Source organism: Oncorhynchus mykiss, chromosome 2 (assembly GCF_013265735.2).
Source record: "Oncorhynchus mykiss isolate Arlee chromosome 2, USDA_OmykA_1.1, whole genome shotgun sequence".
Taxonomy (NCBI): domain Eukaryota; kingdom Metazoa; phylum Chordata; class Actinopteri; order Salmoniformes; family Salmonidae; genus Oncorhynchus; species Oncorhynchus mykiss.
The window spans coordinates 55,309,996-55,337,082 of record NC_048566.1 but is presented as its reverse complement, the minus strand read 5'-3'; the positions used below and the strand labels follow the sequence as shown (position 1 = coordinate 55,337,082).

The 27,087-nt window shown below is 40.5% G+C and overlaps 1 protein-coding gene across 1 annotated transcript in view; it reads right to left on the bottom strand.

Annotated features, from left to right (window-relative positions):
• Nucleotides 1-27,087, bottom strand: part of znf609a (zinc finger protein 609a) — a 184,909-nt gene that overhangs the window by 89,226 nt on the left and 68,596 nt on the right. The window contains exon 2 of the mRNA XM_036950793.1: nt 4,686-5,566. Coding sequence (XP_036806688.1) covers nt 4,686-5,435 — 750 coding nt within the window. The 5' untranslated portion in view covers nt 5,436-5,566. The remainder of the gene's footprint in view (nt 1-4,685; nt 5,567-27,087) is intronic.

Here is a 27,087-nt window from a genome sequence, read left to right as displayed (position 1 = left end):
TTGGATTTGTTTACAAAACGCGCTAACAAAAGCGCTATTTGGACATAAATGATGGACATTATCGAACAAATCAAACATTTATTGTGGAACTGGGATTCCTGGGAGTGCATTCTGATGAAGATCATCAAAGGTAAGTGAATATTTATAATGTTATTTCTGACTTCTGTTGACTGCACAATATGGCAGATATATTTTTGGCTTGTTTGGTCTCTGAGCGCCATACTCATATTATTGCATGGTTTGCATTTTCCGTAAAGCTTTTTTGAAATCTGACACAGCGGTTGCATTAAGGAGAAGTGTATTTAACCTGTTGGATCTATAGGGGCGCTATTTCATTTTTGGATAAAAAACGTTCCCGTTTTAAGCGCAATATTTTTTCACGAAAAGATGCTCGACTATGCATATTATTGACAGTTTTGGAAAGAAAACACTCTGAAGTTTCAGAATCTGCAAAGATATTGTCTGTAAGTGCCCCAGAACTCATTCTACAGGCGAAACCAAGATGAAACGTCAAACAGGAAATGAGCAGAATTTCTGAAGCTCTGTTTTCTAATGTCTCCTTATATGGCTGTGAATGCGACAGGAATAAGCTTAGACCTTCTGCCGTTTCCCCAAGATGTCGGCAGCATTGTGACGTATTTGTAGGCATATCATTGGAAGATTGACCATAAGAGACTACATTTTCCAAGTGTCCGCCTGGTGTCCTGCGTCGAAATTGGTGCGCAAAGCCAGGTGCAAGTATTTTTCCATTTGATTGAGAGGAGAAACCATGCTTCCACGAACGATATATCATCGAAGAGATATGTGAAAAACACCTTGAGGATTGATTCTAAACAATGTTTGCCATGTTTTCAGTCGATATTATGGAGTTAATTTGGAAAAAAGTTCGCGTTTTGAGGACTGAATTTTCGTTTTTTTTTATTTCATTTCATTTGCGATTTTCATGAATAGTTAACGTTGCGTTATGGTAATGAGCTTGAGTCTGTATTCACGATCCCGGATCCGGGATGGGGAGATCAGAGAGGTTAAAGTTCCATGCATAACACTTGTATTTTCATCAACATTTATAATGAGTATTTCTGTAAATTGATGTGGCTCTCTGCAAAATCACCGGATGTTTTTGAACTACTGAACATAACGCGAAAACTGAGATTTTTTAAAATATAAATATGAACTTTATAGAACAAAACATACATGTATTGTGTAACATGAAGTCCTATGAGTGTCATCTGATGAAGATCATCAAAGGTTAGTGATTAAACCAAGAACCCGTATTCCGCTAAGGTCGCCGAGATGCAGAGAAAACAGAAAGATTGCAAAACCAGTCCCCCCGGCCACCTGATAGAATGGATCCAGAGAAACCGACACGGAAATGGGAGAGAGTCCAAGTTGTGTCTCTCCCTGCGCCACCCCTCCTCCCCGTTTGCACAGCCCTGACTAACCCTGAGTTGTAATACAATAGCACCAGTCATAAGTCACCATGGGCAGTGAGAGAGTGAAAGAGAAAAAAATAAATATGAAACTATTGAGAAGAGAAGGGCTGCTCCCAGGTGCACAGGAGACCTCCCGTCACGCTATAAGGCCCTGGATTTGACTGTGAGAGCGCTGGAGCCTGACATTTCACAGGCGCTGCTTACACCCAGACACATTCCCTACAGAATACTCCACACTCGAGAGAAAGGAGAGAAGTGGGAAAAGAGAGAGAAAGAGATCCAAAAATACCTATTCATTAAAACCACTGCTCCAGGAGTTAATTCAAGGAGTGAAAATATAGACAGTCTAATAAAGACTGGATGAGAAACCTGAGCCCTGACTGACTATCAATCAAACTTTGCAGCGGAATAAGAAAGTAAAATTGTTTGAAATTTGTCTAAATAAATCATGTCTGGATTCACTGCTGAGAGAGGAATGCTAGAAAGCTTTAAACCCCTTGTGCATACAGCACTTTCGCTACAGTACAGTCCATTGATCTCTACGCAGGTTGCGGTAACTGGCAGTGAGGAAGGTGTCTGGTGCTGATTCAAAATGAAGGCTCATTCTTTGTGAGCTTGGCATTTAGCTGGGAAATTACAGAAACCGCTTGCATTTGCTAATTAATGAGGAGGTAGCCTACTGGCAACAGAAGCTCACTTGACTTCCAGAAATCAAACTTAAACTCCTGAACTTTAAGGAAAGGCCAACTACCACGGGCCACAGTCAATTTTAAATGCCCTGTTTAGAGCATGGTGCAAGCAAATGCATAACTTTTTGTGGTAGAATGAACCTCATTTTACGGCAGGGCGCTTAGTAGGAAAAAGGACGAAGAATCGTTTCTAAAACTGCATATCTAAGGCTCTGGTCTGTCCATGAAGTGAGGGTAGACAGTTCTCTGCTATCCACTTAACATTTTAATTATTATTTTGGGGTATAGGGAAGGGTCAGTTGGGGAGGGACAGTTTTCTTTTTTTCATGCATTTAGGGAGGGTTCAGGAAAAAAAAAAGGAGGGCCATCCATTTTCATTTCAGACAGGTCCGATTTTCTCCATCTCACCCTTATTATAAATAATGTTCACTCTCTTATATGAGTATGATTATGCCTTTGGCTGCAGTACAATACAACAATTGATTTGAAAACCAAGGTAAGACATGCTTCATCGAATGACATAAAACGTCTGAGTTTTAAACAATTAAAGGTATGGTTAAATAGTATCAAAATGCTGACCACCGCCGCTCAGATTCAAGGTCGGTGATGTGCGGTGCGCAATATTTCTGTAATTAAAGGTCTCATTACAGTTTGTCTACATTTTCTGGCGCATCCCTCATGTTAGCATCGGTTTGGACATGAGTCTGTAATATGCAGAACTTTTTGTGGTAGAATGATCCCCATTTTACGGCAGGGCGCTTAGTAGGAAAAAGTGTAATTACGTAAGTGATGAGGTTTTTATGACAGCCTATATTGTCTAAAGAGATGAGACAGACTGTAGACAACCAAGAGACATTAAAATAATCGTCAAAAGCGGATTACGAGGGATTTCAAAAAGAGAGTCTCTCATTCACCTCAAGTAATTCCATCTCTGACACAGTGGAAACATGCAATCACCATCACTGAGGTTAATGCCTGTACAGGGCACTGCAAATTCCCTGTGTTGTCCAAACAGGAAAGGCATGTGAAGGTCATGACTGTAGAATGCGTGCCGTTAGCCAGTGTTAGCTGCTGACAACTACATAATGTCAGAAATGGCCTATTGATGAGATTTTAAGGGTGATACCATGTTTTTTGTGTAATTTTAATGCGACCAAGCCTTTAATGTGTCTAAACAAAGGATTACTTATTGACCCTAGACAGACAGAGATATCTTGTCCTTTAGTCGCAGGATTTCCTGGCCTGCCGGCATGATCCTCACAAAGGGAGTAAACTGCTTCCTCTCCTCCTCCCCCACCCAAGACAGACACAGCGAGAATGAGTTGAACTGAATGCCCCCTACCATTGAATGATAGAGGTTGAAAATGGAGCAAGATGACACATGAAACCTCCCGCCACAGAGTTCAGCACTCCCCAAGCTCCGGAGATAAGCAGAAAACCCTCTCAATGGAATACGGATGGATGTCCTATTCTATACAGCAGAAGCAGCTATCACACAGCTCATAGCGAAAGAAACTTTGATACCTTTTCCTGACGATCTTACCAAGTTCCATCCGATGAAGACTTTGAAAAGCATACTATCAAGATGACATGGAGAAGAGTAGCCAGTAATTATGTCTAATGGGTAACTCTACCCTGAAAGTGCCCCCCAGCTAACTAACTGCAGGCTGGAAAATGCCGAGGCTCTTCGACCCCCCCCACACCAAAAATAAATCTGCTGCCAGAACAAGACGTCCAACACTGCCCCTGGAGCTTCACTTTTGTCTCAGCGTATGGCGGTGACATATGGCTGACAATTGTAACTGATCTCCTGGTGCAAAGCCTCTTCTAGAGATGGCTTGTCAATACTCTCCAGCGTCTCTGTCAGAAACCTTATCAGAGAGCAGCAGCACTCAGGTTTGTCACATCTTTGGCATCCGACACGCTGAAGCCCTCCACCACCACCACCACCACCACCCTCTCCTCCCCCCACTATGTCAACAAGCAACTTGTGTAAAAACAAGACTACCCATTTGAGTGCCTGAGAACATCTTCTAGAAGGTTCGAAAACGGGTGCCTGTGTTATTGCTCAGGCCTTTTACTAATGGCAGTGAATGGTCTGAGCAGTAACCCATTGTTGAAATGACTGGCATACATAAAAGGACAGGCATCTGCAATATGTAGTGGTACAGACTGACGCTTATGTTGGGTCTTGCATAACATACTTCACTTGTTTCTGGGCTATGGGGTGAGTACAGCAGTGTGAAAGTCCCCTGAGGAGCCATTAGTGTTAAGATGGAGCCTCATGCACTACTTAACACACCCATCAAATTCAGTGATTACATGAGAGGTTTCGAGACAGTACAAAGCTCTTATCCCCCACACAGAGAACCAGATTACGTCTGTAGCTCACTCAATTTGAAAGCAAAGTGCTACATTAAAATGTAATAAATCACTTGTCAAGGCGAGCTAGATATGCTAATATTCCAGCAGCAAACAAACAGACAGCATCTGCTATAGTTCAAAGCAGTTGACTTAACAGCAGCCAAGCACAAAATCGAAGACAAGACAGCTTGTTACTTACCTTTTCACTTTTCACTTTCTTCAGGTTTCTGCATTCACTGTTGTCCATCTCTTCTGGATCACTTTTAATGGCTAACGGTGGTACAACAATCCCTGTGGAATCCAGGGCGATATTCCCAAGTGGTTCGGCCACATCCAAGTCTGTATTTTGCGTACCCTCAAATGGGACGCTACGAGGGCCCCCCAAAGGCAGATTTGGGGCACCTATCTCCTTCTCAGTATTAGCCACTCCTGTAGCCACAACTTCACTTTTCTCCTTCTTACTTTTCCCAGAGCCCACCTCCTTGTCTTTCTTTCCACTAGGAACATTACGGGAGGCTTTGCTGCTCTTCTCAGCACCCTTTCCAGAGTTGGTGTTTGTTGTGGGACCTGTGCCAATGCCGGATCCCATAACCTCGCCCTGGGTTCGCACCTGGGCGTCTTTCTTGGCTCCGTCTGTAACCGAGGCCTTGCCACTTTCCTTTGAGTTCTTACTTCGCTTGGATTTGGGTTTACTCTCTTTGCCTTGAGCAGCGGGTACGGGGCTAACAAATTTGATGTTGTCGGGTAGAGCTGCTACAGCGCTGGGAGGGGCAGCCATGCCCCCACCGTCTTTAGTGCCAGACATCTCAAGTTTGTCCTTTTCTAGGTCTGCGTCAAGGTCAATGATCAGATTGCCAACACCTATATCCCATTCATCACCGCTGTCATAAGTGTCCACCGCATTAGAGTCCACACCTTTCCCGCCTGCAGTGCCACTGCTTAGGGACATCTTAGTGCCAGCGGCCCAGGCGCACCACAGTTAAGTCTGACCTTCTCAGACTACTGGAGGCAGTGGGAGAAGGGTTACAGCAGCTTTAGGGTCTTCTCGGTATCCCCTTCCCAGTAACCCACATTGTTGCCCTGTAAAGAGAAGAGAAAATGTGTGAAAATTCTGCAGTCAGAAGCTCTTAACATACCAAGATAAACCATAATGAGATCATTAGAGATTTGAATCTTGCCACACAGGAAAGTATAGCAAGAAAGAAATCAGGGCTTGACATTAACTTTTGAGAGGCCACTTGTCCCCCCCCCCTAAAAAAAGGTCTGTGACACCATTATTACAACATTGTACGATGCCACTTCAAAAATGCATTACTATCTTTTTTACCATAGAGAATCAGAAGAACATGTAGGCTACACTGTCTGTGGCTTCTTTGCATATTCAAGCCAGTCTCAAAATACAACACTCCTTTTTAGGCTCTCTTGGTAGGATGGTTGCCCCCCCCCCCCCTTGATAGCCTATAAAGTTTTGCAACACGACTAAATACTTTTTATGTCTTTATAAAACAATTCCTTACAGGGCTCGAAATTAAGGGCGTCCCGTCGTCCTAGGGACAATAAAAAATATTTATACGGTTCAAAACCGACAGTTCTAGGACCACAGACCAAAACTCATACAACCACTGCACATTCAAAAACGTTTTTAAAAAAGCAAAGAGGCCAATGCAACAGATCTGACCATTTATCTTAAAAATGTTGACAACGTTTTATTTCTTCATATTATAAGCTCAACAATGTGCATATGGCTGTAGGCTACACACGAATGTTCCAAATTGCAATTAGCGGTAATGTCAATATTTTCCAGTGTTTCAGAATTAGTTGCTCATTAGGCTACATATCGATGTGCCCGCTGTGTGCCCGCTGCCGACCCTCATCTCTGATTCTCCGCTGGGCGCGCAATACCAAGTGCACCTATAGGCTATTTAGTGGGGTCTCAATCAAATAATCCATAGCCTATAGGCTAGAGTTTCTCAAACTCAGTCCTCGGACCATAAGGGGTGCACGTTTTGTTTTTCGTCCTAGCAGTACACAGCTGATTCAAATAATGAACTCATCAACAAGCGTGGATTATTTGAATCAACTTTGTAGTGTTAGGGCAAAATACAAAACGTGCCCCCCTTGAGATTCCCAGGACCGAGTTTGGAGAAACGCTGCTATAGGCTTCGAAGTTCATGCTTGGATAAGCACAGAGCAAAGTTATATTTTCTAAGATAGCTTTATTTACACCATCCCAGCAGCTAAGCTTTATTACATACCACAATGAATATTGCAACCCTGAGCCCTGGCCTGCTCTTGCTGATCAAATACTTTTATTGTGTGCTGCCTAACCAATGGCCGTGGCACAATCGATCGGAAATGGTGCTGAAAGTAAGCAAATTCGAGTAGGCATAATTAATTAAAAACTGTCTTCATGTTAATTAGACTTTACTAAACAACAAGAGGGCTTTGTATTGGAGCCTATTTGTCCCCATTTAAGAACTAAGGAAGTAGGCCAACCTGTTTGACAGACAAAATGAGGCTATAGGCTGCTATATCCATAGATTTGTCGGTCAATTCCTCACTTTGCACTGTTTTGATGGGGTATGCCATAGGCCTACTTTTTTATTAACCTACCCCTTATTAGCTTATGTTAAGAAAATAAAACAGATCTGACTATATAAAGTGAACTATAAAGAGCGCTTTGGCACGTAATGCTTTATGAAACAAGTTGTAAAATAACCGGGAAAGACGTGGCTCCCGATGCATATGGGGATATCATTGTTTAATTTACATGACATTCAGAGGCTGAGCTTACAACCCACTATAGCAGGGAAACAAAAAGAAATTGCTTGGGAAGTAATCGAATTCTTTCACTATCAATTGATTAAGCTATTCGCTTTCTTTACAATAGAAGATGTTTAAACCCAGACAGCTTTTAGGGAAACACTTGTGACCGTCTCTCGTTGGATTAAGCCACGGAAGAAGAGTAGCCATTAGTTAAAGCTTACATTTTAATGTGTCGGTAGGCCTTCTCTCTCTGGGGTGGAAAGGTAGGCCTAATTTTTGAAAGTACAATGATCAGATTCCTAATGACGTCTCGGATTAAATTATTTGCAAACAGGGACAACTTCGTTGCAAACAAGACAGACTGATTTGACAAATATGATAAGATGAGCACATAGGCCTCTCTGTCCATTTTTAGCCAGTCATTTGTGTGGTATAAAAAAATATTCAGCTAATATGAAAAATTGCATGATTTCTTTTTTTTATAAAAAGGAAATGTTTTTCTCAGCCCTGCAAATACGATGATAGATTTATGCTTTTACTATAAATTATATATTTCCAACCATACTCGTCCACAGTGGACTCCGAACACACAACCTTGTGGCCTGTAGCCCTTTGCAATACTAAAATTCCTGCGTTGCCATGTAATGCTTACAGGACGAAGAACCGTTTCTAAAACTGCATATCTAAGGCTCTGGTCTGTCCAAGAAGTGAGGGTAGACAGTTCTCTGCTATCCACTTAACATATTAATTATTATTTTGGGGTATAGGGAAGGGTCAGTTGGGGAGGGACAGTTGTCTTTTTTCAAGCATTTAGGGAGGGTTCAGGTAAAATAAGAATGGAGGGCCATCCATTTTAATTTCAGACGGGTCCGATTTTCTCCATCTCACCCTTATTATAAATAATGTTCACTCTCTTATATGAGTACGATTAGGCCTTTGGCTGCAGTACAATACAATAGTTGATTTGAAAACCAACATGCTTCATCGAATGACATAAAACGTCTGAGTTTTAAACAATTAAAGGTATGGTTAAATAGTTTCAAAATGCTGACCACCGCCGCTCAGATTCAAGGTCGGTGATGTGCGGTGCGCAATATTTCTGTAATTAAAAAAGTCTCATTAAAGTTTGTCTACATTTTCTGGCGCATCCCTCATGTTAGCATCGGTTTGGACATGAGTCTGTAATATGCAAGTGGGCTTTTTAATTTATGTAGCCTACATGAAACATATATTTTAATATTATTCCATGTTAACCACTCTGATCCAATTCTTATCAGAATAATTGTTTGATATTGTGATGTGATGATGTTTTTTTTTTTTTTTTTACTTATCCATTCATAAAACTATATTAAATCTATATTCTTCTTGACCAACTTTTTCTTGCCCGAGACATCAGGACAAGCATTCATTTCGAACCCTGGAAAGTATCAACTTTCAGAAAGTATTGTAGACATTTGCCAAACCTCCAAATCAAATTCAGACAATGTTAACATACAGAGAATCTGTAGAAACTAGGAGAATAGAAAGATTCAAAACTTTTGTGAAACATCACAGCACAGTTGTGATGGTCCTCAGAGATAGATGGGAGGGGTTGAGGGTAGCTGAAGGCTGGGACCAAAAATAAACAAAAGATAACTTATGTCAGATATACTGTGTCTGTAAAAAGTATGAAATATGTATAAGCTGGAAGTAGAAGACTAAGTATTGTTTGCCATTAGTTTACTCCAATTAGGGAAGGGGTGGTAAGGTTAGGGGAAAAGAATAAAGAAAGAAAATACATAAACAATATATACAGTACAAGTCAAAAGTTTGGACACACCTACTTATTCAAGGGTCTTTTTTTTTACTATGTTCTACATTGTAGAATAATAGTGAAGACAAAACTATGAAATAACATGGAATCATGTTGCAACCACAAAAGTGTTAAAACAAATCAAAATATGTTTTTATATGAGATTCTTCAAAGTAGCCCCCCTTTGCCTTGATGACAGCTTTGCACACTCTTGGCATTCTCTCAACCAGCTTCATGAGGTAAACACCTGGAATGCATTTCAATTAACAGGTGTGCCTTGTAAAAAATTAATTTGTGGAATGTATTTCCTCAATGCATTTCATCCAATCAGTTGTGTTGTGACAAGGTAGGGGTGGTATACAAAAGATAGCCCTATTTGGTAAAAGACCAAGTCCATATTATGGCAAAAACAGCTCAAATAAGCATAATTAATTTAAGACATGAAGGTCAGTCAATTAGGAACATTTCAAGAACTTTGAAAGTTTCTTCAAGAGCAGTCGCAAAAACCATCAAGCGCTATGATGAAACTGGTTCTCATGAGGACCGCCACAGGAATGGAAGACCCAGAGTTACCTCTGCTGCAGAGGATAAGTTCATTAGACTTACCAGCCCCAGAAATTGCAGCCCATAAATAAATGCTTCAGAGTTCAAGTAACAGACACATCTCAACATCAACTGTTCAGAGGAGACTGTATGAATCAGGCCTACATGGTCAAATTGCTGCAAAGAAACCACTACTAAAAGGACACCAATAACAAGAAGAGACTTGCTTCGGCCAAGAAACATGAGCAATGGACATTAGACTGGTGGAAATCTGTTGTTTGGTCTGATGACTCCAAATGTGATATTTTTGTTTCCAACAGCTGTGTCTTTGTGAGACGCAGAGTAGGTGAATGGATGATCGCTGCATGTGTGGTTCCCACGTTGAAGCATGGATGTGGTGTCATGGTGCTTTGCTGGTGACACAGTCAGTGATTTATTTAGAATTTAAGGCACTCTTAACCAGCATGGCTACCACAGCATTCTGCAGCAATACGCCATATCATCTGGTTTGCACTTAGAGGGACTATCATTTGTTTTTCAACAGGACAATGACCCAACACACCTCCAGGCTGTGTAAGGGCTATTTGACCTAGAAGGAGAGTGATGAGTGCTGCATCAGATGACCTGGCCTCCACAATCACCCAAACTCAAACCAATTGAGATGGTTTGGGATGAGTTGGCCGTAGAGTGAATGAATGAACAGCTGCCAACAAGTGCTCAGCATATGTGGGAAGAGAAAGCCAAGAGTGTGCAAAGCTGTCTTCAAGGCAAAGGGTGGCTACTTTGAAGAATCTAAAATATATTTTGATTGAACACTTTTTTGGTTAGTACATAATTCCATATGTGTTATTTCATAGTTTCGATGTCTTCACTATTATTCTACAATGTAGAAAGGAGTAAAAATAAAGAAACTCTTGAGTGAGTAGGTATGCCCAAACTTTTGACTGGTACTGTATATATTTACAAAAAAATGTAATATGGGGATTGGAAATGATGCAGTTGCATTGCCAAAATCTGCAATATTAAAGCTGATGTACAGAGAATACTTTCTAAACAGTCTCTTTGACTTAAAGGGTCGCACACAACCCACCAAACGTGGATCTCCGGTTGGTCTACAGATCGTTCAGAGCACTGTTGACGTCTGACTGTCAACATTTTCACATGATTCTACGTGTAAAGTGTACGGTCTTTGCAACAGCTTTGCTCATCATAAACTGTACCATTCCTGACAAAGAAAAAACAAAAACTAAGCTTTCTCGATGCACTCAAGTTCAAGGAGAAAGCTGCCTTTGGGTTTATAAGCCACATGTATGCCAACAGTGAGCTGGGCTTTGCCAGGGAGGGTGAGGTTTCCACAAACCCCAAACACATATGGAGTCCATTTCCTCTTTCACCAGCAGGTTGACGTCAGGCAGGACTAAAGAGACCTCTGAAATCAAAGCCACAAGCCCTGACCCAGAGATCAATCTCCTTTCTCCTCACCAGAGCTCCCCCGCCACAGGATATTTAGTCTAATTAACACCCTGACATATCAATCCAATGAGGTCAACAACAGCACGAAAACAAGGTTGACTTCTACTGCTGGCGTCAAAGCCTGCAAGCCCTCTTCGCTCTCGATCTCGAGTCTGAATGAGCCATAGATAGCCCCAAGACTTAAGCTAATGGAAGAGAATGAACAATATGTCAACATTAATGAAGGTCTTAATGGAGGCAACCACGCTCTTATTAGGCCTACCTCTCCATTGTGAGACATTTAATGTAACACAAAGAGATTTGCACTCATATCAGTAGGGGTGGGAGGTCCTGACTTACAAAGGACACACTGACACTGTTCTTGGTTAGGAAGTTCTGGTTGATCTTAGTCAGCCTGTACCATCAAACAGACCAAACATGTAAGGCAAAGAAAGACACAGTCTTCATAACCAGTTTGCTCTGAGCTATTGGTATTCCTCACCCTAGCCTGTTTACATGTGACAGACCAATAAAGAGCGAAACAAGACCCAAGCTTTTTATGGGCCCTGACACAAAGCCTCCATTGAGGCAAATCACAGCCCTTTGCCGCTTTCGCTTTCCTAACACTGGGTCAAAAACAACTTGTGTGCAGGAATAGGAGCATCTCTTTCACAAGCCTCCTTTTCAAGGCACTTATCATATGAAAGCATTGGTGTAACCGCTTCGCCCCCCCATGACAATGGAAGGCTTTTCACACACACAGAGAGAGAGAGAGACCGAGAGAGAGAGAGCTGTCTCTCTGGATGAGGAGGGGTCAGATTCCCCATCATAGCCTACAGTTTAGGGCTACTGTAAGGATTAAAAGTAGGGCCCTATAAAATCAGCGTTGCAGAGGACACGGACGGAATCCAGACTATAAAACGGAATTCAACAATAGATATATTTTTTATTGAACTTAATAGAAAATTAATGAACTTGCCTAAGTTTATCATCAGACATGAACCAAACGCATCACTGATTTGTATTTTCCTAGAACTTTCAGAAATGGCACAGGAATGCCCCTGTCTGTGATTGCGGTGCGCGCATATGTTTACACTTTGTGTAGCCGTTAAAGATGATGCTAATGATAACCGTCTTCTGGTAGAGATGGAAAGGCTTTCCCAAATTAAATGTTAACTATAAAGTAGAATATGCCTACCCCTAATGCCTTCATGATTATTTGCATCAATCCAGTGGTCATTTGTTTTGCAAACTCTAATCACGAGTGCAACAGAAACATCACTAACGAAACAGGTCTCGATGGTGCACACTTGGATTAAAGGGTAACTACACCCCAAAATCCAAATTTCTTCTATTTTTCCGAGACCACACAAAAGTGGTCTCCTGATGTGGTTTAAGCATTGTTGTGGATTTAGAACAGGGATGGTAAACTCCAATCCTCGGGGGGGCCTGATCGGTGTCACACTTTGTCCCAGCCCCAGCTAACACACCTGACACCAATAATCACTAATCATTATCTTCAGCTTAGAATGCAATTAGTTTAAAATCAGCAGTGTTTGCTAAGGATGGGGGAAAGTGTGACATCACTCCATCCCCCGAGGTCTGGAGTTGCCCATCCCTGATTCAGAGCATCGGTTTTTGTTGTTTTTCCTATTAAAAGGTGTGATTTGAGAGTGAAAACCTGGGGGGGGATGGAAAAACTGAAACCTGGGAAAATAAAACAGATTTTATAGGACCCTATAAAAAGTATGTCATGCCATTATTGACTTATCACAGATGCTAATTAAACCCCTGGCTATGTGTCAGAAAATAAAGCTCAGATTCAATTCTCCTTCTCGCACTTGGGATGTTTGCATAGAATGATAGAGATGCATGCCACATACTGAAAAGAAAGTCGATTTGTCAAAGGCTGACAATTGAATCATAACACACAAAATCCTCCAGGGATCCTACAGGAAAAATGAGATAGTCAGTGGATAGGTATCCATCCATATAGCCACTATTTACAGCTAGGTCAGCATTGGATCCTTGCTCTATCTAGCTCTGGCTGTGTTGCCGAGTGCTCAGCTGAACTCTGACACGCTTGGTCAGAGGCAGGTTCAAATGCTCTGTTGGAGCTTGATTGGCTGTGTGGCTAGATGGTCAGACAGGGGTGACAAAAACTCTCAAATAGTCTGGTCTAATCCTTTAGTCACAGGGCTTGAGCCTGATGAGAGCTGCTAGCATTCAAATCAAATAAAATCCCAACACAAAGACCTAAGAGGCCACAGAACCAGGAGGAATCTTGTCACAAAAAAGACAGCAAAACATAACGGCACAAATTGATGGGTTCTATTTGATTAACACTTAGGCCTAGCTGTCTGACTATCAATTAGGGCAATAAATAGGTGAGGATACGATATGCATTGAGATTCTCATGATTCTCTATGTATTGTAATTCCCTACTGTGATTTGTTTGTGATTAGATATTCTAAACCCAGAAAACACATACACACACACACCCCTTTGGTATCAAATTGCGTGGGGAATATTAGGCCTGGGTGGTATACCGTATTTAACTATATACCGGTATTGATGCACGGACCGGTGTGGGTTTTTACTTTACCTTCTATAATGGTATTTGAATGTTTGGTTTGTTAAATGTGATACATCCATTTCTATAGTTTACTCCGCCACTTGAGTCATCCCTCTCCACTCTCTCTCTCCATGCCGCTTTCCACACAGACCTGGTCCCCCCCCCCCGTCACTCAAGGAGCGCATTTGTTGTTGCTTGACCACGAGACACTTTCGTTCAGTCTGCATGGTCAATGTTCTATAATTACAATATTAGTTTGTGTTTCTTACATCTGCAAACAGCTAGTTTGTATTTTCTTAGCAAGTTACGATTTAGCTTGTTAGCCACTAATGCTAGCTAACTAGCTAATAAAAGTACTGAGTCAGAGCAAACGTAGCTAGCTAATACAGTCTGATACCAGTGTTGGTGGAGGCATAAATCAGCATGTTGTTTGTGCAACAGTATCTTCTAAATATGAAGTATGAATATGTTGGCTACATGAATGAAGATTTAATGTAGCAAAAGATTATAGGGTCCCCTAGGAAACACTGAACATCACTTAACTGCAGGTCAGTTAAGAACAAATTCTTATTTACAATGACGGCCAAGGAACAGGGGGTTAACTGCCTTGTTAATGGGCAGAACGACAGATTTTTACCTTGTCATCTCGGGGATTCTATCCAGCAACCTTTCGGTTACTGGCCCAACGCTCTACCAACTAGGCTACCTGCCACCCCGGTTGCCGAATGTTTTTGCCCATATCGTGGCAGTGTGGATATGTGTGAAATGCTTGATATTGTATGTGATATCAACAGAGAGGTATATTTTCTGGATGATTTAAATATTGACTGGCTTTCATAAAGCTGCCCACTCAAGCAAAAGCTTCAAACTATAACCAGTGAATGCAACCTGGTTCAGGTTATCAGTCAACCAACCAGGGTAGTTACAAACAGCACAGGAATGACATCAGCAAAATGTATTGATCACATCTTTACTAATGCTGCAGAAATGTGCTTTACTGTAGTTTCCAAATCCATAGGATGTAGTGATCACAATACAGTAGCCATATATAGAAAACCAAAGTTCTAAAGACTGGGCCTCATATTGTGTATGAGAGGTCATACAATACGTTTGGTTGTGATTCCTATGCTGATAATGTAAATATTTGCCGGTCTGTGGTGTGTAAAGGGGAGCAAACAGATGCTGCACTTGACACATTTATAAAATTGCTTAATCCAGTTACTAATAAGCATGTATCTATTAAGAAAATGATTGTAAAAGTATTAAATTCCGGTGGATTGGTGAGAAATGTAACATTTGTATGGTTGAGAGGGATGAGGCAAAAGAAATGGCAAATAAGTCTGGCTGCACAAACGATTGGCAAACATACTGCAAATTGAGAAATGATGTGACTAAACTGAACAAAGAAGAACAAGAAACTGTACTATGAAACAATGATAAATTATATAAAGAATGATAGTAAAAAAGCTTAGGATCACCTCAAAAGAAATGTTGGGCAAAAAGGCAAACTCTGCTCCATCATTTATTTAATCAGATGGCTAATTAAATCACAAAACCCACTGATATTGGCAATTACTTTAATGATTTTGTCATTGGCAAGACACGGCAGCAACAAACGCTGACATTACACATTCAATTGACAACTGACTTTCACCATGCTAATAGTTGAAGGACATTCAAAAAGTACAGCAAATTACTGACAATTGGCTGAGAGAAATTGACGATAAAAAGATTGTGGAAGCTGTTTTGTTAGACTTCAGTGCGGCTTTTGACATTATCGATCATAGATCACGCTGCTGGAAAAACTTGTGTTATGGCTTTACACCTCCTACTATATTGTGGATAAAAAATTACCTGTCTAACAGAAGACAGAGGGTGTTATTTAATGGAAGCCTCTAACATAATCCAGGGAGAATCAGGAATTCCCCAGGGCAGCTGTCTAGACCCCTTACTTTTTTCAATCTTTACTAACAATTATTGTAGATATGTAGTGGTGTAGTAATATATGATGTACTGCTAATGGGGATCAGTAATAAATACAAATGCCCTAAAATTATGAAGTGAAAACATGTTCTAAAAATTTTAGCAAATGTTTTGAAAATTAAATAGAGAAATACCTCATTTACATGAGTATTCACACCTGAATCAGTACTTTGTAGAAGTATCTTTGGCAGCGATTACAGCTGAGCCTTTCTGGGTTAGGCTCTAAGAAATTTCCACACCTAGATTGTGCAACATTTGCCCATTAAAAAATTCTTCAAGCTCTGTCAAGTTGGTTGCTGATCATTGCAAGATAACCATTTTCAGGTCTTGCCATAGATTTCCAAGTAGACTTAAGTAAAAAAATGTAACTCAGCCACTCAGGAACATTCACTGTTGTCTTAGTAAGCCAATAAAGTGTAGATTTTGCCTTGTGTTTTAGGTTATTGTCCTGCTAAAAGGTGAATTCCTCTTCCAGTGTCTAGTGGAAAGCAGACAACCAGGTTTTCCTCTAGGATTTTGACGGTTTCTTAGCTCCAATCTGTTTCTTTTTCATCCTGAAAACTTCCCAGTCCCTAACGATTACAAGCATACCCATAATATTATGCAGCCACCACTATACTTGAAAATATGGAGAGTGGTACTTAGTAATGTATTGGATTTGCCTCAAACATAACACTTTGTATCCAGGACAAAAGGTTAATTGCTTTGCCACATTATTTGCAGAATTACTTAATATTTTTATTCTGTAGAGGCTTCCTTTTCACTAAGTCAATTAAGCATCGTGGAATAACTACAATGTTGTTGATCCATCTTCAATTATCTCATACCACAGCCATAAAACTCTGTAACTGTTTTAAAGTCACCATTGGCTTCATAGTGATATCCCTGAGCGGTTTCCTTCCTCTCCGGCAACCGAGTTAGGAAGGACGCCTGTATCTTGCAGTGACTGGGTGTATTGATACACCATCCACATTTTTATCCATCTACTAATATATGGCCTTCTTTGCAAGGCATTGGAAAACCTCCCTGGTCTTTGTGGTTGAATCTGTGTTTGAAATGCACTGTTCAGCTATGGGACCTTACAGATAATTGAATGTGTGGTGTACAGAGATAAGGTAGTCATTCAAAATTAATTTTAAAACACTTATCCACAGAGTGAGTCCATGCAATGTATGTGACTTGTTTAGCACATTTCTCTTGAACTTATTTAGGTCTGCCATAAGAAAAGGGGTTGAATACTTATTGACTCAAGACATATAAGCTTTAAAATGTTTTATTAAATTTGTACAAATGGCCACTTTGACATGATGGAGTATTGTGTGTAGGTCATTGACACAAAATCTCACTTTAATCGATTTTAAATTCAGGATTTAACAACAAAATGTTGAAAAAGACAAGAGGTCATACTTTATGAAGGCATTGTATTGCTGATGCAGAGAGACAAGAGAAAATGCGTTTTGGTCCGTTTTGGTGCGTTTTCGTGATAAAAGTGCTGAAAACATGTTGGCTTACTATTTAAAAAGAAGATGGAGAACACGCTATAGGATGAGCAACACCAGAGTATTGGTGCAGGTACAGCCAACGAGCGGTAGCCACCCTCTGCGTTTTCAGGGGAAATTTAAAAAGCCCCTGGATGTTAACAAGCCAATGCTCCATCTTTACTGGATTGGTTTAACAGTGCAGAAGAAAATCTCTCCCGACAAATGTTTTTTCTCGTCAGGAACCGAAAAAAGAAAAAGTCGTACAGATATTGATTTGATGCTTGATACGTAAAAGCACAAGTATCGATAGAATATTGTCCAAAACAATATTGCAATGTAACTATAGTTTTTCCCCCCACATCACTACTATCAAGCTATTACCCATTTCAGACAGAAGATGTTGTATTACCTGTAAAAGAGCATACAGTAATGTTTACATGACCCCCTTTCAAACAGTCCATTATTTAACACCACTCTTGCAGGTATACTCATTTTATATAAAGTACCAGTCAAAAGTTTGGGAACACCTACTCATGCAAGGGTTTTTCTTTATTTTACTAATTTCTACATTGTACAATAATAGTAAAGACATCAAAACTATGAAATAACACATATGGAATCATGTAGCAACCCCAAAAATAATTCATCAAATCCAAATGTATTTTATATTTGAGATTCTTCAAAGTAGCCACCCTTTGCCTTGACAGCTTGGCGCACTCTTGGCATTCTCTCAACCAGCTTCATGAGGTAGTTACCGGGAATGCATTTCAATTAACAGGTGTGCCTTGTTAAAAGTTCATTTGTGGAATTACTTTCCTTTTCAATGTGTTTGAGCCAATCAGTTGTGTTGTGACAAGGTAGGGGTGGTACACAGAAGATATCCCTATTTGGTAAAAGACCAAGTCAATATTATGGCAATTACAGCTCAAATAAGCAAAGAGAAACGACAGTCCATCATTACTTTAAGACATGAAGGTCCGTCAATTAGGAAAATTGTGCAGTGCAGTTGCAAAAATCATCAAGCGCTATGATGAAACTGGCTCTAATAAGGACTGCCACAGGAAAGGAAGACCCAGGGTTACCTCTGCTGCAGAGGACAAGTTCATTAGAGATAACTGCACCTCAGATTGTAGCCCAAATAAATGTTCCACAGAGTTCAATAACAGACACATCTCAACATCAACTGTTCAGAGGAGACTGTGTGAATTATGCCTTTATGGTCAAATTGCTGCAAAGAAACCACTACTAAAGGACATCAATAAGAACAACAGACTTGCTTGGGCCAAGAAACACGAGCAATGGACATTAGACAGGTGGAAATCTGCCCTTTGGTCTGACGAGTCCAAATGTGAGATTTTTGGTTCCAACCGCCGTGTCTTTGTGAGACGCAGAGTAGGTGAACGGATGATCTCCGCATGTGTGGTTCCCACCGAGAAGCACGTAGAAGGAACTGTGATGGTGTGGGGGGTGCTTTGCTGGTGACACTGTTAGTGTGGGGGCACACTTAACCAGCATGGTTACAACAGCATTCTGCAGCGATACGCCATCCCATCTGGTTTGCGCTTAGTGGGACTATCATTTGTTTTCCAAAAGGACAATGACCCAACACACCTCCAGGCTGTGTAAGGGCTATTTGACCAAGGAGAGTGATGAGTGCTGCATCATATGACCTGGCCTTCACAATCACCTGACCTCAACCCAATTTAGATGGTTTGGGATGAGTGAACCACAGAGTGAAGGAAAAGCAGCCAACAAGTGCTCAGCATATGTCGGACATCCTTCAAGACTGTTGGAAAAGCATTCCAAGTGAAGCTTGTTGAGAGAACGCCAAGAGTGTGCAAAGCTGTCAAAGGGTGGCTACTTTGAAGAATCTAAAATATATTGTGATTTGTTTAACACTTTTTTAGTTACTACATGATTACATGTGTGCTATTTCATAGTTTTGATGTCTTCACTATTATTCCACAATGTAGAAAATATAAAAACATCTAGAAAAACTCTTGAATGAGTAGGTGTGTCTAAACTTTTGATTGGTACTGTATCAGTGGGTAACTGGCAAATTGGAAGTAGTGGGGGTTGGGGGGTGTTGTTAAACCATGAGGTTGGAGGGTGTTGTTAAACCATTGGCTTGTTTGCATTTCAAATTAGGGAGGTGTTAAACAATGGAAGTGTTAAAGGGATACTTCTGGATTTTTCAGCATGCTAGCTAATACCCATAGACTTCAGGTCATTGTGCTAATGCAAAACTATCTTCAACTTCCTTCATACTGGAGACACAAACATAAAAAAATGGTATCCATGACTTCATCTGACTCTGGGGAAGTAGATAAAGGGCCGCATTGCCAAAATCCCGAAGTATCCTTTTAAAAGAGCCACTAAACAACTTCTCATAGAAAATTGCCTACGTGGCAGAGTCAGAACTATTCTAGTGTCAAAATTTACTACAAGGTGTAAATAGGATCATTTTGATCGTAAAGTCAGTCTCGTCAAAAATTGAGTTTTGTAAGTGAGTTCGTCACAACATGTAGCCTACACCTTGTAGGGATATTAGTAGTAGAGGTCAGCCGATTATGATTTTTCAACGCCGATACCTATTATTGGAGGACCAAAAAGCCGATGCCGATTTTAAAAATATATTTTTTATTTGTAATAATGATAATTACAACAATACTGAATTAACACTTATTTTAACTTAATATAAAACATCAATTACATCAATTTAGCCTCAAATAAATAATGAAACGTTCGATTTGGTTTAAATAATGCAAAAACAAGGTGTTGGAGAAGAAAGTAATATGTGCCATGTAAAAAAGCTAACGTTTAAGTTCCTTGCTCAGAACATGAGAACATATGAAAGTTGGTGGTTCCTTTTAACATGAGACTTCAATATTCCAAGGTAAGAGGTTTTAGGTTGTAGTTAATATAGTACAGTGGGGCAAAAAAGTATTTAGTCAGCCACCAATTGTGCAAGTTCTCCCACTTAAAAAGATGAGGCCTGTAATTTTCATCATAGGTACACTTCAACTATGACAGACAAAATGAGGGAAAATCCAGAAAATCACATTGTAGGATTTTTAATGAATTTATTTGCAAATTATGGTGGAAAATAAGTATTTGGTCACCTACAAACAAGCATGATTTCTGGCTCTCACAGACCTGTAACTTCTTTAAGAGGCTCCTCTGTCCTCCACTCGTTACCTGTATTAATGGCAACTTTGAAATTGTTATCAGTATAAAAGACACCTGTCCACAACCTCAAACAGTCACACTCCAAACTCCACTGTGGCCAAGACCAAAGAGCTGTCAAAGGACACCAGAAACAAAATTGTAGACCTGCACCAGGCTGGGAAGACTGAATCTGCAATAGGTAAGCAGCTTGGTTTGAAGAAATCAACTGTGGGAGCAATTATTAGGAAATGGAAGACATACAAGACCACTGATAATCTCCCTCGATCTGGGGCTCCACGTGAGATCTCACCCCGTGGGGTCAAAATGATCACAAGAATGGTGAGCAAAAATCCCAGAACCACAAGGGGGCCAAAATACCAGCAACAGTGTGTGAAAACCTTGTGAAGACTTACAAAAAACATTTGACCTCTGTCATTGCCAACACAGGGTATATAACAAAGTATTGAGATAAACTTTTGTTATTGACCAAATACTTATTTTCCACCAGAATTTGCAAATAAATTCATAAAAAATCCTACAATGTGATTTTCTGGATTTTTTTTCTTCTCATTTTGTCTGTCATAGTTGAAGTGTACCTATGATGAAAATTACAGGCCTCATCTTTTTAAGTGGGAGAACTTGCACAATTGGTGGCTGACTAAATACTTTTTTGCCCCACTGTATTTTTAGGACTATTTCTATCTATACCATTTGTATTTCATATACCTTTGACTATTGGATGTTCTTATAGGCACTATAGTATTGCCAGTGTAACAGTATAGGTTCCGTCCCCCTCCTCGCCCCTCCCTGGGCTCGAACCAGGAACACATCGACAACAGCCACACTCGAAGCATCGTTACCCATCGCTCCACAAAAGCCACGGCCCTTGCAGCGCACGGGGAATAACTACTCCAAATCTAAAAGTGAGTGACGTTTGAAACAGTATTAGCGCACACCCAGCTAACTAGCTAGCCATTTCACAGTGGATACACCAGCCATTAGGCTGATAGGCTTGAAGTAATAAACAGCGCTGTGCTTGCAAAGAGCTGCTGGCAAAACGCACAAAAGTGCTGTTTGAATGAATGATTACGGGCCTGCTGCTGCTCAGTCAGACTGCTCTATCAAAATCAGACTTAATTATAACATAATAACACACAGAAATACGAGCCTTTGGTCATTAATATGATCGAATCCGGAAACAATCATTTCGAAAACAAAACGTTTATTATTTCAGTGAAACACGGAACCGTTCGGTATTTTATCTAACGGGTGGCATCCCTAAGTCTAAATATTCTTGTTACATTGCACAACCCCCACAAGCCAGGCAGCCCAACCTTGCAAATAACCTGACTCTGCGTGCAATGAACGCAAGAGAAATGACACAATTTCACCTGATTAATATTGCCTGCTAAACTGGATTAGTAGTTATAACTAGTGATTATGATTGATTGTTTTTTATAAGATAAGTTTAATGCTAGCTAGAAATTTACCTTGGCTTCTACTGCATTCGCGTAACAGGCAGATTACTCGTGGAGTGCAATGGTTAGAGCGTTGGACTAGTTAACTGTGCGGTTGCAAGATTGGACCCCTGAGCTGACAAGGTGAAAATCTGTCGTTCTGCCCCTGAACAAGGCAGTTAACCCAGAGTTCCTAGGCAGTCATTGAAAATAAGAATGTGTTCTTAACTGACTTGTCTAGTTAAATAAAAGGTATAAAATAAAAAAATGTATTACATTTACATTTCAAAAAATAATCGGAAATCTTCACCCAAAAAATAACGATTTCCGATTGTTATGAAAACTTGAAATCGGCCATTCCGATTAATCGGTCGACCTCTAATTAGTAGTTCTGGGATTTGTCCCCTGGGAAATATCTAACAGCGGACATTAGGAGAGACGAGACAAAACTACCCAGTTATAGAATAATGTGTTGTAGGACAGCTGAGCTGACTCAAGACCGGGCATTCAACTCAGTTTATAACGTTTCCATGGTAACATGTAAACCCAAAGACAACTTTCATTCACATTAACAACTGACTGCAGGGGCAATGACAACACTTACCTACGCATCAGCCGGGCAGCCTCAACCATGGCCAGCCTAAATATAATTTGGAAACAACTCTCTAATCTGAAAACAAAACTTAGCATGATCATCTCCATCCTGATGTACGGATCAGTCATGGACCCTCACCCTGGACTTCATGTCATCTGGATGCCTTTGACTCCAAGTGCCTCCGCCACATAATGGCATCATATGGCACGGCCACATCCCAAACTCCACAATACTGCAAAACACGGAACAACTCCTCCTGACACTGACTGTCAACCGGTCGAATCAAACCCACCTCTGGAGGCTGCCCTTATCCTCTGGAGGCTGCCCTTAATTGAGCCCAACTGGCCATGCCCAAGAGGAAGACTGAGGGCCAGGTGGTCCGACCTACACAACCTGGGACTCAACACCCAATCAGCCTGGGACCTGGCCCAGAATAGGAAAGTACCTATGCTCCAAGGAGCGAGTGAAGATGAGTGAGTGAGTGAGTGAGAGAGCCCTCTCTCATTTCTTAATGACCACGCATCAAAACAAAGCCAAATCAGGAAGCTCAGTCCACGTTTAATGAATTTACCTACGAAAAAAGCAGAGAACTATTCACACACACCTGTAGTTTGGTAATTTTTCCACGCCGATACAGATTATTGGAGGACCAAAAAAAGCTGATAATTACACTAAATAAACACTTATTTTAACTTAATATAATACAACAATAAAAATCTATTTAGTCTCACATAAATAATTAAACATGTTCAATATGGTTTAAATAATGCAAAAACAAAGTGTTGGAGAAGAAAGTAAAAGTGCAATATGTGCCATGTAAAAAAGCTCATGTTTAAGTTCCTTGCTCAGAACATGAGAACATATGAAAGCTGGTGGTTCCTTTTAACATGAGTCTTCAATATTCCCAGTTAAGATGTTTTAGTTTGTAGTTATTATAGGACTATTTCTCTCTATACCATTTGTATTTCATATACCTTTGACTATTGGATGTTCTTATAGGCACTCTAGTATTGCAGGCCTAATCTCGGGAATTGATAGGCTTGAAGTCATAAACAGCTCTGGGCTTCAAGCATTGCGAAGAGCTGCTGGCAAACGCAGGAAAGTGCTGTTTGAATGAATGCTTACGAGCCTGCTGCTCCCTACCGCTCAGTCAGACTGCTCTATCAAATATCAAATCATAGACTTAACTATAATGTAATAAATACACAGAAATACAAGCCTTTGGTCATTAATATGGTCAGATCCGGAAACTATAATTTCAGTGAAATACGGAACCGTTCCGTATTTTATCGAAACGGGTGGCATCCACAAGTCTACATATTGCTTTTACATTGCACAACCTTTAATGTTATGTCATAATTATGTAAAATTCTGGCAAATTAATTACAGTCTTTGTTAGGAAGAAATGGTCTTCACATAGTTCGCAACGAGCCAGGCAGCCCAAAAAGAGAAGTGACAAAATTTCCCTAGTTAATATCGCATGCTAACATTCATTTATTTTAACTAAATATGCAGGTTTAAAACAATATACTTGTGTATTCATTTTAAGAAAGGCATTGATGTTTATGGTTAGGTACATTGGAGCAACGACAGTGTTTTTTTTCGCGAATGCGCATGTTAAATCACCCGTTTGGCGAAGTAGGATGTTGATGATAAATTAACAGCCACCGCATTGATTATATGCAACGCAGGACAAGCTAGTTGAAGTAGTAATATCATCAACCAGTGTTAACTAGTGATTATGTTAAGATTGATTGTTTTTTATAAGATAAGTTTAATGCTAGCTAGCAACTTACCTTGGCTCCTTGCTGCACTCGTGTAACAGGTCATCAGCCTGCCACGAAGGCTCCTCATGGAGTGCAATGACGATTAAAAGGTCGACCTCTATTCCAGGGTCTGTTAAAATGCAGGACTCATGTCTAGGTATTTTGGTGGGTTTTAATTTACCATGTTTTTTTTTACACCCCAACTCTTTCAGATAAACAAAAATGCAGGCAAAAAGAAGCAGGCATGGTAAATTAGTGGGAATATTGTGTGAGAAAGAGTAATACCATTCTAAGAACTCCATTATGCAAGGTCAGGATTTTGAAAATACAATATTCAAAAGGTAACAAAATCTAAAAACTATTTGTGCTGCTTGAAATGACCCAGTAGATTATCCCGTGGCATGCAGAATGCCAGAGCTATTCTAAGAACTGCCTTTCTGGTGAACTGCCTCTAATTCCACGCTTACAGTAATTAAACTAACCGTAGTGTGAGGCCTTCAGCAGGATGACACATGATTACAAAAAGTCCACTCGCCGCTCTCTTTTCATTGTCATTCAGTAACACTCTCTTCATATGGAAAGTGTTCCAAAAGAATCCCACAGTGAACCCGGTCATTTCCATGTAAAAGGACCATGAGCACCAACATGTCAAATTGGGTGTCAAATGAAAGCTAAGAGTCTATATAACCAACATTGACAGACAAGCGGTCTTCATCAGGTTATTCAATTATTGCATCTGAGCTCCTAGAGCGTTTTTTTTCTCTCTCCTTTTCTTTTTCAAGTGTTCTACTCTGCTTGCCAGCACCTCGCCTAAACAGGTGTGAGTTTCTTTCGCCTCCAGAAGACCCGTGCCAACTAATAAACACATATTTATACTGAACAAAAATATAAAACGCAACATGCAACTATTTCAATTATTTTACTGAGTTACAGTTCATATGAGGAAATCAGTCAATTAAAATACTTTCAACTAGGCCCTAATCTATGGATTTCTCATGACTGGGCAGTGGGTCAGTCATGGGTGGGCCTGGGAGGGCGTAGGCCAACACACTTGGGCGCCAAGCCCACCCACTGGGGAGTCAGATGCAGCCAATCAGAATGAGTTTTTCCCCACAAAAAGGGCTTTATTACAGACAGGTTGCTGGTCTCAGACGATCCCGCAGGTGAAGAAGCCGGACGTGGAGGCCCTGGGCTGGCGTGGTCACACGTGGTCTGCGATTGTGAGGCCGGTTGGAGGTACAGTCAAATTCTCTAAAACGACGTTGGAGGCGGATTATGGTAGAGAAATTAACATCGAATTATTTGGCAACAGCTCTGTTGGACATTCATGCAGTCAGCATGCCAATTTTGTATTTTTTTTAACCATTATTTATATAGGCAAGTTAGTTAAGAACAAATTCTTATTTACAATGACGGCCAAGGAACAGTGGGTTAACTGCCTTGTTAAGGGGCAGAACGACAGATTTTTACCTTGTCAGCGCGAGGATTCAATCCACCAACCTTTCGGTTACTGGCCCAATGCTCTAACCACTAGGCTATCTGTCGCCCCAATTGCACGCTCACTCAGAACTTGAGACATTTGTGGCATTGTGTTGTGTGACAAAACTGCACATTTAGAGTGGCCTTTTATTGCCCACAGCACAAGGTGCACCTGTGCAATGATCATGCCATTTAATCAGCTTCTTCATATGCCACATCTGTCATCTGTGCATATGGAACATTTGTGGGATCTTTTATTTCAGCTCATGAAACATGGGACCAACACTTTACATGCTGTGTTTATATTTTTGTTCAGTATAGTTTTGGAGAAAATATTTGCCTTCTGTAAGTTTAAGAAACATTGCTTTGTGCCTTGTAACTCTGTTACAAAAACCCCCACATCTTTTAAGATATTTTCAAATTTCTCTCCCTCATGAGGGAGAATAATGAAAGTCCACAGAAATAACAAGTAAAGGTGGAACTACCAAATAGGAATGTTTTGCTAATATACATTTTAATTAATTATCGTTTGATTAAAATTGGCAAAATAATTATCGATTTTCCTCAAAATCTGTAATGGAATTACTGCAATTGAATTGGTTACAATGGGAAAGTATTCAGAAACCACAGTTGGGTCACCTGCTACTGTCCTTCCTTCCAGCTCATAACAGTTTTATTTTAATTACGTTGTCTGGTGGCCAAAGCGAGTGTGAAAACAGTCTGGACAACCCCTCCCTCTAACGTTACACCCCCCAGCTTTTACTGACACCTACCCATGAGCCCCCTCTTTCCAGCATCCGCACCCACTGAGAAGCAACTGACGCTGGAGATCCATGGAAGTTGAAAAGTAGTTGGTCAGCCCCCCCCTGGCCTTGATTTCAACGTCCACAGAAGTTGTTTTTTGAGGGCCGATCCAGCCCCGATTTCAACATCACGTAGATTTTTGATCCGGTCCGGCCTTGATTTGACCCAAACATAGATGTCTATGATTGGTGACAGGACCAAATCATAAAGATGTCTATTTTCCACAATATGATGGTACAGTACACTTAAGCACAGTAGAGTACAGCAAAAGTAAAGTAGAGTATAGTTCAGTGGAGTATAAAACAAATTGTGTTTGTTAGGCTTAAAACTGACCAAATCAGTTTCCTAAAATCTTCTTTCCAGAAAGGACTAGCCTACTCCAATAATGGGGAAAAGGCCTAGGCTACATCAAAGCAAACATACATTTTCTTATCACTCCACTATCAAACAAACCCCTTGTAAGCCCATTAAAGCCAGACTCAGTAACTGTCAGTTTGGTCATTTAGTTTACATTTTATATATATTTTTTGTTGAGTCAACAAAACAAACCCAGGCAAGACTTCATAACATGCTCTAGAGTCTAGGCAGGGTAGCCTAGTGGTTAGAGCGTTGGACTAGTAACCGAAGGGTTGCAAGTTTGAATCCCCGAGCTGACAAGGTACAAATCTGTCGTTCTGCCCCTGACCAGGCAGTTTAACCCACTGTTCCTAGGCAGTCATTGAAAATAAGAATTTGTTCTT